The sequence below is a fragment of the Hoplias malabaricus genome, chromosome X1 (assembly GCF_029633855.1).
Source record: "Hoplias malabaricus isolate fHopMal1 chromosome X1, fHopMal1.hap1, whole genome shotgun sequence".
Taxonomy (NCBI): domain Eukaryota; kingdom Metazoa; phylum Chordata; class Actinopteri; order Characiformes; family Erythrinidae; genus Hoplias; species Hoplias malabaricus.
The window spans coordinates 5737671-5748178 of record NC_089818.1 but is presented as its reverse complement, the minus strand read 5'-3'; the positions used below and the strand labels follow the sequence as shown (position 1 = coordinate 5748178).

Sequence of the window (10508 nt, the reverse complement as noted above, 5' to 3'; positions counted from 1 at the left end):
ATAACAAAACAGCTCTGGGTAATTATTTGGGGGGCTGTTATGAATATATTTAAAGCTGAAAAAAATATGTACAATGTCCCACTCATCGGGCATTGTTAATAACTTAGCCTTTACAGATACTGAAAGTTTCAGACATAAATAAACATTGATTTTACATCATAACAGCATCATACAATTGTTTAGAAAATGTGACATTCTCTGGAGTCCTCTGCTGTAGTTCTTTGTTTAACCGAGGGAGGGCGCATTAATCCTTAAGGCCTTCCGCCTTTTCTATTTTATAATTGCTTTGTATTTTCTTGTATTCATTTATAGTAAATAAATGTAGCGAGTCAAATCAGTAAATGCTTTATGGGATAGAAGGCTGCAAGCGTGTTAAAAGGCCACAAAGTTTGCCTGTAAACTGAGATGAGAATCATTAGCCTATGTCCTCTACACACTCACAAACATGTTTAGTCTAATAGTTAATATTAGATAAAATACATAATATTTTGGCGAGTAATGAACGTAACCTAACCTTTATTTCCAGCAGGGCAGTAAATGGCTGCCTCACGTCTTTACGGCTAGTTCCGTCTGTCAAGTGTCACAAGTCTCAGTTCGAGATGCTGAGCTGCTTAAACACACCTGTTTGAAAAATACACATTTCCACCCTAATGTTTATGATTTAAGCAGTGACTCCATGTTGTTTTTGTCACAGAGGAATCTCTTAAACCCCCCCTTTCCAGGTATTTTAAAACATTAGCCCCTGAGTTTGTCTTTTCATGCTAGCAGCTAAAGTACAGCAAAGTGACTACCCTGCGGTTTAGTGCCATGTTCAAGTTCCAGCTTCTGTGATTCAACTGAAGTGGCGGTAGTTTAAATAAAAATGGCCGCTTTCGCTTTTTATTCAGTTGGTTTTAGACTTTCAGTCCGAAAATCAAAGTAAGGTTTGGTGATGGTTCTTCAGAGGTAATGTCCACACATTTATATTATTAACACATTTTTGGTGGTAGGTGACCGTTGTTACAGATAAGGGCTAGGTTTCGGAGCAGGTGTCGCTTTTGTAATGAACTTACGGTTAGAGTTCAATAAAAATAATAATTTGTACAACTTCATTTTCAGTTGATTTGAACAGATATGAATTTGAATCTTATTCTGAAACAAAATTCAGCTCAAGAATAAAAACAAAGTCCCCCCAGCTGTAAATATCTTATTTATTAAATTAATTTAATTACAAATGCGCGACATCTTTGAGTAGAACTTTACGTCTTGAGAACTTGTGCTTCAGCTTCAAATGATTGATGTTCATGCCTTTTCACATTAATTCGATTTATGTCCAGTTATAGGAGCCTCCGTTTGGCTCTTTTGTGCCGGGAATTAATGCCTGTCCCGGGCTACATTTTTCAAACGAAGCATCTGTGGGAGCCCTTGAGTACTGAGTAGTTTTACACTGAAAACTCGAGACCTTCAGATTTCTTTGACTTTATAGGGGAGCTTTGATATTATTTGATGCGGTTTATTGTTATTGTTTTATTATTAACATTTTAAATGCTTCGTTGGATTTTAATAAACCAGCTACACATAATTATCTCAATTTCCAGTTCTATTAATCTAACTTTGGCTGTTACAGTTTTATTTTTAATTGTTGCTCAGTACATGAAGTCAATCTGAGATTCGGCGTGGTTTACCTCCCCAACACCCGCCACACAATAAACAGTTTTTAAAACTCCGTCTATGAATTAAGTGCCAATGTAACTTTTTTAATAATTGTCCTCTTTTATCATTTTATTTGTCCTGTGGGGATTTGCAGGAGAGTTATACACAGAGCGCAGCGCCGTTCTATGTACAAGTCCGTTTTTATTTAAATAATAAATTATTATTAACTTGCTGTTGGAGACTAAAACGGGTTACAGCGTTTATTGGCGTTAGAGACGTTAAACGATAGCTGCCTGAAGATTTTTGTGTAATTTTCTAAAGAATTTACAGCATTGGGGTTGTCTTGAGTCTATTGCGCAAGCAACACGCAAAGTATGGAGCAATGAAAAATAAAAAGCGGGAAATTGTGGGTCGCTGGAGAACAGGGAAACAAATATAAATAAAAAATGAAACTTCAAAAAGAAGATCCTCCATTTTTGTTTATGCAGTCTTTGGGCGTAATTGCAGCCCGTGATGAATATATTTACCTTACAACGTGAATAGTGCAAAAGAATATATACGCACGCGCACGCACCCATTACGCAGTATACGTTTAGGTTTAGGATTTTATCAATTAGCATCTTCGTCTTTTCCTCTTAATCCATTTTAGGCTCGAGGTCAATTAGTATTTGTAAATTATTAAAATATCTTCTTAAATGACACGTTAGTGAACAGTGAGATTAACGTGCGGGTTAAATATAAAACATATCAAAATTGCTATAACTTTTGCACAGGGCAGATTTTCGGATTCCCCCGGATGAGTGTCCAAACTTTTGCATACGCCTGTGTTTTCCTGTACACCTCATTTGTCGTCTCGAGGTAAATACTCCTCCCTAAAGTACCGTAAACGGCTAAACAGACCCAAATTCTTAGTGTCATTGTTGTTTACCAGCAGGAGGCAAGTTTAAGCAGCAGGCGACCGCCTCAGAGAAGACCTCCTCCCAAACGCCGGCGTTTAGTAATAAAAATGTAAAACGTTTATTTAGATAAAGGTTTCATATTGTGCGACAAGAAATGATACACTGGCTTGAACAAACAGTTGTGATGAATATTACAGAGAGATGTGGAGTGCTGAGAACATTAATACTACAACTGAAGTATCCCTTTACACAATAAAAACAACTTTTGAAAGACAAAAATCCTGATTCGTGAAGAGCAAATTACTTTAAAAAAATTACAGTTTGGTAAAATTCATAGATGTGAAAAGCTACCACTTGGAGCTCATAATTCAAAATGGCCTTAAACGTTAGCCTCTTTATTTTGGAGCAGTGCCTGATGCAAAAACTATGCGTTCATTCAGAAAGATGTCACAGTTGACACAAACTTAATAGCCCTTAACTTCTCAATGGATAGAAATCAATGATCTTTGTGAAAGCCCGCAAAATGTAAGCAAAAACGGCGAGCATCGCTCTCTAAACAAGGACAAGAAAAATCAAATTTTCTACACATTTATGTTCTAAGCTAAATGATGAACAGTTTGGCATTTATACAAATCGCACAATGGGACTTTCCCCTTCTCTCCTCTTCTCTTCTCTTCTCATCAGTTCTCCTTCATCCACAAAATATACTTCACAATTTTCCTTCAGCCAATGAAAGCTCAGTTAACACCAACAAAATGAATCAAAATGCCATGTTTCAAAATTCCAACACGTGACAAAACAAGTATATATATTTAAACATATATAATACAAAATAAAAGAAAAAAATATGGTGGTTCATAAAAGAAAGCATCTACAGACGGGGGCTCTCTTCTGAGGCAGGGTTCAATGGTTTTTGTGTCCGTTAGTCCTTAGATCAGCCCAAAGAGCTGGACCCATTGAGAGAGCCTTTGCTGGGTTTGTTGCTGAAGGGGGCTTGGCCATTGGAGCTGGCTTTGGCAGAGACTCCGTTGACTGTGGATATGTGGGGGAAGGTCGGATGCGAGGTCTTGACCGTAGCAGCGGGGCTGGACGAGGAGGAGGACGTGGAGGGGGCAGGGGCGGGGACGTTAGCGGATGGGCTGCAGGGTTTATCACTGCCAGAGTCACTCTCAGTCTCAGGCTTTCTGCCTGCGATGCCAGTGGTCCTCGGGCTGCTCAGCTTCATCTTCTTACAGCCAGGACGAACTCTGTACTTCAGTGGCAGGGGCCCATTCTGTAAATCAGCAGTAGGGGTTTACAAGGATAATTCTTCATGCTACAAAACCTGTATATGTCACCTTTCACTTCCTCACCTCAGTATCAGAACTACAATCACAGTAATTACCTAATAATAATTAATAGTAATTACTGAATATATATGCGAACACCAAGACAATGAAGATTCCACATTAGCACGACTATTATTCTGTACACTAAAATCAGATGAAAATCAAATCCTTAAGAAAGAGTAACTATTGTCCTTACCCTTCTCCAGGTGTAGATATAGGCAATATCCATTAATGTGTAGTAATCTTTCAGTGGCTCGTCTTCATACATGACCTCAACCTATAAGGGAAATTACATCAGTGTTAAAGGCACAGCTTAAACTGTAATACAGTTGTTGCTTACAACTTTAATGTGTTAGTAAATAGTTCTTACAATTTGCAACTACTTTGGAAACTTACTTGAAAAGTACATGGAATATCCATTTTACTTCTGAGAAATTTTCTGAGATGCATCACTGTCATAGCAGCAGGGCACTGTAAATATCGTTTTACATTTGTCTGTGGACGTTTAGGAGATAGATATTTATGAGGACAACACTCATTATATATTAAATAGGAAATGGTTCAAATACTCTTCATATGAACTGATAATTAAATTGGGCTTTAATTACCTCTTTTGTCGTTTCTTTGTCTTCCCCATTACCACTTTCATATCTTGAAAAAGTGTAAAGAAAAGAAATGCTATATTTTATAAAGGACCGCTTTCAAAATATCTTAAATATTTACTTCTAATACAATTACATCAGTGACAAAAAAACAAAATCAGTAACAGCTGGTGAAAACATTTACTGCTCAATGCTGACAATACGTCTGTGAGGTTCAACAGAACTCACCTGCTCTGATCAAAAAACTCAATGGAAAGACTGATGATCTCATCATCAGCAATAATTCTCTTATCCTCATCAGCCACCTCTCCTCTATCCTCATTGGATCCATTAGCAGCTGCCACCCAAACAGAGAAAACATGACACAGCTGTTTAATTTGCATGGATTTCCCACTGCAGGGACTCAGCATGTCAGAGACAACAGTGTGAATAAACAAAAGGGACTTGGTCATTTAAAAAGTAAAATAAATTCTGTTACCGTCACCTGATGGATGCTGTGCATAAAAATCCCTTCTCCGTTTCATTTCATCTGAGCAACAAAACCATAAGCAAGCAAACGTGTCAAACCGGCCTTTTTTAGTCATTTAATCTTATTTTGTGGTGAAGCAAATACAATAATCTGAAAGTTGTTTAAAAATATGAGGTTGCTTCAAAAAAGCACTTTTACAAAAAAAACTAGATATTATTTTTTGGTGTGCATTCATTTTCCAGGACATGCAGGACTTTGCCACTTACTTTTGAAGAGCCCAGGCACCAGCTTGTACACAATGTCTTGAAGGGTTTTATCTGATCTGGATATAAATAATAATTCATTTATATCTTTTCTTCCTAAATCACACTAAACTCTTACTATAGTCAGTAACTTCTGACCTGAATTTTGTTGATGTATGTGAATGGTGTGGAACTGACTTACACATTTAAATGAAGTAATCTAAACTCATTACCATACAGGTCTAGTAAGGAAAATAAATTAGAATAAAAAGACTACTTGTTGGTGTGTAAAATATAAACTGAATTAAAAATATCCACATGTGCTATTCAAGTTAAATTAATGTAATTATAAAAGTTGTTACCTGATATTCAGGAGAGGCTTTGTTTTGTGAACCTGAACATCACATATTGGACAGTATTTGCTGGTCTCCAGGTATCTTACTATGCACATTTTACAAACTGTTGACAAAATGATCAGTGGCAAATATAATTAGTAAGGGCAAGCCCAATTGGCATCAAATTAATCCATTGGCTGAAAGCAACATAATACACTTACACGAATGCAGGCACTCTACGATCGTGGTCGCGTCAATGAAGTATCCCCCGCACAACACGCACATCAGATGCGGGTTTAACTCCGTGATTTTAATCCTCGTCGTTCGATGCATCTTCATGTGAATCTGAGAACCTAAAACAACCAAGGCTGGGCGTGGGAACAAAATAAATTAACATTTAACCAAATCAATTAACACGAGATTTGCTTTGACTGTAACCACAGCAACGAATGCAGCCCTAAAGCAAATCTCCAGCAACCCGTTTTTCCAAGCACACGTGGTCGGCACACAAACACCTTTTTTTTTTTTTTTTTTTTTTTTTTAATACATGTTGTGGCTGGTGAACTGTTTTGATACTATACAAAACCTTTAAAGGGTTATTTAAAGGTAAAAGTAAAGCAGGATTCCCATTATAGAGAAAAAACGTTTAAGTATGTTTTAAAACGCTGTTTTTACGCTCAGTTGTTCCTTAAAGGACTATTAGGAGTACCAGGCTATAAGGACACGTCTCCTTACAGCAGTATATAGTCGCTGTCCAATACAAAAACGTATCTCCCAAAACTTTACAGGAGAAGGAAACCCCCGTTTTTAAACGGAAGCCTATGTAAGAAAACTAGTCATTTTGGAGCATTTCTATGCGTCCATTCATCATATTTTCACACAATGTGAAGGACGGCTGTTCTGTTCAAATGATGAAGTAAACTAAAAGTCCACAAAAATAGAGATATATGTTATTAACTGGAGAGCGACATGTTCTTTCCCTTGCCAAATGTACAACTCATTGTCAGACAAGTGTATGTTAGAATAAGCAGATATAATGCTCCCTTTGCTTTCCACCGCACGTATCCTCAGCCTTAACTTCAAAAATATTACTTCAAGACCCGTGCGACCCGATTTCCTTCTTTAAAAAATATTTTAATTACATATAAATGTACATACATATAAATTGGTTTTACAGAACATCTCGAACTCGGTGAGGATTTAATTTAAGTGAAATATGGTCATTCTCGTGGTGTTTTACATCACCCTACTTTAGAAACAAACCTCGACAAATAATATAATTTTTAGAGGTAGCATGATGCTAACAGTTGGAACTACCTTAATATGATTTCGCGCCATTCGTAGGTGAGGTAGCTCGCGTTGGAAGAGCAACGCTCCCTGTTGCTATGGCGACGGCGTAGATTCTTTGGCAGTCGGTAACGGAGCTGAGCGGCCTGGTATACAAAGACTTTTAACGACATTATATGAATTTGTGTCCATTAAGCAGCGCACGGTGGGTTCGAAACACAGCTCACGACTCAAGCCGCTTATACCGCGAGGTGCGCGGGCTCTCCCGTGGCTGCCATTTTGCCACACCGTCGAGTTTGTGCCGAGAACGGCACGCCATTGTTGAGCTTTATTTTTTGATACGGAACGAAGCACGCGCATAACAGGTCTACGCTGCCTAATCTAATACAGAATATTAATCTTTCCAAGAGAAAGAAAAACAAAGTCAGGCTGCTCTCCTTGCCTTTTTTACTCCCGAGGTGACCGTTGTCTGCAGAGGCAACGGAAGCCCGCGGGGTTCGTGTCGGTGGTCCCGCCGCCGTCTTTTAGCGGGTTTGGGAGAAGGCAGATGTAATATCGGCTAATGCCACGACACACGGCGGTAATAACATCGCACACAGTCTGGCAACAACTTTCATCTCTCACTGAATAACAAAGCTCATAAAACTCTATCAGCCAGAATTATGATTAACTACACCGGTTACGTTCTCTGGACTCTAAATAAATCCGAATCCACAAGTATGTTTTACCTGATTTTAGTTTATAAAAGCAAGGCTTATACAATTACAATGTTTTCATACTCAGTCAAATTTTCAGCTCTCCTTCATGAACTGTTTATTTTGTATATGTGAAATTAAGAGATGGTTAACTCGTTCTCAGTGTGAAACATTTTAATGGTGCAGACTCCAGTATATTTTAGGCATTCGAGTTTTAAGTTCAGTGCCAATATTATTTTCTCATGGTTATATTTAATAATTATCCACCCGACACAATAATGCCATTAATAATAAACTTGGCGGTAACTTGTAGCTCACGCCAGACATATTTCCGAATATCTCAGCATTTATTAAACACACACACACGCGTAAATTATGAAAAAATAAATCACACATAAATTATGAAAGCTTGTGATGTATAGGCAGCACTATCACTATACTAGCGGACCAGCTGAGGCAGAACAGGTGGCTATGTGTCAAGGTCCTGTCAGATGTGTCACTCATTAGAATGCTAAGTGTGAACTGTCGATGAAGGCCTTGAATGTGGGCCGTAACTTCATGGTTTATTCTCTAGTCAAAGTCAAGATTTTCTACGGCTGAGAATAAGTCTTTTTCTTCACAAGTCTAGTATTGATTTCTGGTGGCACATCAACTTTAGTTGGGAGAAGCAACTTCAGTCATTTTTCTATTATGCCTCCACTATACGGATATAGTGGCAAAAATACGATGTACGGTGGACGTGCTTTAGAACTGTGAACAACAGCTAAGAACTTCTCTTTTACACCGACGTCCTGTATTTCTAATTCTCTTCCTGCAAGAATTTTTAACAGCATATTTACTGGAAGTTTGACCACCACTTAATTTCACAACAAACCGTTGCAAGAGTTTTCAACATAATATTTTATTTCTCTAGTATTGGGCAACTTAATTTGGACGATAACTGCTTTCCAATTTTGGCAAGTTCACAATTAATTTATTGAATATACAGTAAAAACAGACTTTGGAACTTAAGTAAACAACGACTTAGGCTAAAACAAGGCAATGTGGTCCATTCGGTCCGCTCATAATGCTCTAAACTGTATTTAGACCGAATATTTTAAACCTAATAGAAAGTGAGGTAGTTATTCAGATAATTCAGAAGTTGAGCAACGATAACCCGACTCACTCGCAGGCCACGTACTTTGTAACAGCCAGTATATTCGGTCTGGTTAGCCAGACGACCTTACGAAGTTTAGTTAATCAAATTAAACGCTTGTGACGAAGCGCGCCCACGTTGTATTTGTTCAAACCTACACTTCCTAGAGAATACGCTAATGTCAAAAGGAACCGACAATTATTTGAAGGTTTACCAAGAACAAACGTATGAAAGTGGACAAAAACGCTGAACGCTCGACCCAACTCGGCTCCGCTTTTCTGAATTTTTAACCAAAACACAACAAACAAATCGCACAAAGGACCTGGAAATGGGAATTATACATCATTCACAACTACAAAGTCTCCAAATATGTGTTAAAGGTTGGCGTGTTCAACAGATAATGGAAGAAATTTAAGCAAATTCACGTACGAGGGGGACACACGGAACCATACAAGGAGGAGGAGGAGGAGGACAACATTGTTATGGTGCAGCGGGAGAAACCCATACGTGAACAGCTCTGAAGCGTTCATTCCATGTGCATTGGGTCATAAACGGCTCACCTGCCTTATTCCGTGATAATTACAATCCAACGGTTATTTCGCGGTAGACAATGAAAGTTGAGAGTCGATCAGCAGAAAATGAATGCTACCCAAGCGGCCATCTTGGAATGAAGTGCAGACGCTGTCAGTTGCAGTGGCTCCACCGCAGCAGCTCCATTGTAGCTTCGCACCGACACCAACCAACCAACCGTCGCACCTTTCGTTTTTCGATTCGTGGAGGCGGTAAAACAGCGCTGAAATCCCGCGGTTAACACGCCTCCGTATGCTATTTCCTCGGCTCTCTCCGTTGAGTGGTTTTGAAAGACGCCGTCTATGTGTGAGTGTGCGTTGTGTATGTATGTGTGTCTATGCTTTGCTGGAGCTCTGGAAACTGACACCGTCCCCAAAATGGCTTGAGTCCGCCCGCCCCGCTCCGTCACGTGGTGTCTTTCCTCCTCACGGGGAGTCTGGGAATGAGCGCTTGGTGGTGGGGGGGAGGCAAAAGGGTCCCCGACATAGCCCAGGAGAAAGACTAAAATCCGCACAGCATACTCTACGTGACTTACATGATGCTCACACTTGCGGGAAAACCAGAAAGTTTTCGATAACGGATTTCTTCCTTTTCTTGACAGTGTTCGGTTTCTCTCTCTTTTTTAAAAAACATTGAATCATTTCAGAGCGTTCCTGACAAACCGTAGACGCTACGGAGGCTGTTAATATGATTTAGTTTGGGCACAACCTTTTTATGTAGACGATGCAACACACAAAATTGCAACGTAATGCGTTGTCTCAACAATAATGTGTAGGAGGTTTTAGACTGCCGCGAGAGTCAGTCGTATCCTTGCCGTTTATTTTATAAATCCGTGTGAACTTCGCTCAGACTCAGTACAATATTCGATTCCAAAAATTTGAGCCTTTGTCTTGATTAGATGGTTATATCTGACGAATATAATATCGGTAACCATTTGGACCTTCGCCGTCATTTAATTGGACAGGCTTAAAGTTATAAAACGTGTGTATCCTGCGGGCAGAATTGAAAATAAAACGTTTAGAACCAATTCATACATGGCTCTGTAAAGAGCACAGGGTGAAGTCAGGCTTAAAAATGCAGATTATACATTTAATAATCAAAAATCTATGTTCTTGCGCCTTTTAGAATCCTGTCATGGTCCGTTTAACTTGGGATCCCAGAGGCTCAAAGTGTTTTGCAACCACAGCTGCCCAGGATATTTGACAATAAAAGAAAACAAACAAATAAATAAATAAATAAACAAATAACGGATGAGCAGAATGAGAATCTAAACACTTAAAGAGGGATAACCAATATATAAACTTTGAAAAGGGG

The 10508-nt window shown here is 38.8% G+C and overlaps 1 protein-coding gene across 3 annotated transcripts; it reads right to left on the bottom strand.

Moving 5' to 3' along the window:
• Nucleotides 1–2625: 2625 nt before the first annotated feature.
• On the bottom strand, nt 2626–9936 carry LOC136675733 (polycomb complex protein BMI-1-B-like). 3 transcript variants are annotated; one of them, XM_066652465.1, is made up of 10 exons: nt 9185–9936; nt 5729–5875; nt 5535–5631; nt 5197–5252; nt 4946–4990; nt 4690–4798; nt 4468–4510; nt 4256–4354; nt 4056–4136; nt 2626–3804 (listed from the first exon to the last, which is right to left on the bottom strand). In XM_066652465.1, the coding sequence occupies exons 2-10, from the start codon at nt 5844–5846 to the stop codon at nt 3466–3468; spliced, it is 987 nt and encodes a 328-aa protein (XP_066508562.1). In that variant the 5' UTR covers nt 5847–5875; nt 9185–9936; the 3' UTR covers nt 2626–3465. The 3 variants fall into 3 exon arrangements, with proteins under 3 accessions (XP_066508562.1, XP_066508561.1, XP_066508560.1); XM_066652464.1 differs by having other exon boundaries at nt 4940–4990; nt 5729–5860; nt 9185–9930; XM_066652463.1 differs by having other exon boundaries at nt 4940–4990; nt 9185–9927.
• Between the last annotated feature and the right edge of the window lie 572 nt (nt 9937–10508).

Excerpts from the sequence above, each read along its gene's own strand:
- LOC136675733 (XM_066652464.1), bottom strand. The coding sequence starts at position 5,846 with ATGAAGATGCATCGAACGACGAGGATTAAAATCACGGAGTTAAACCCG. Across the intron at positions 4,511-4,689 it reads GAGTTTTTTGATCAGAGCAG|ATATGAAAGTGGTAATGGGG; the intron begins GTGAGTTCTGTT and ends CACTTTTTCAAG. Across the intron at positions 4,355-4,467 it reads ACAAAGAAACGACAAAAGAG|ACAAATGTAAAACGATATTT; the intron begins GTAATTAAAGCC and ends AAACGTCCACAG.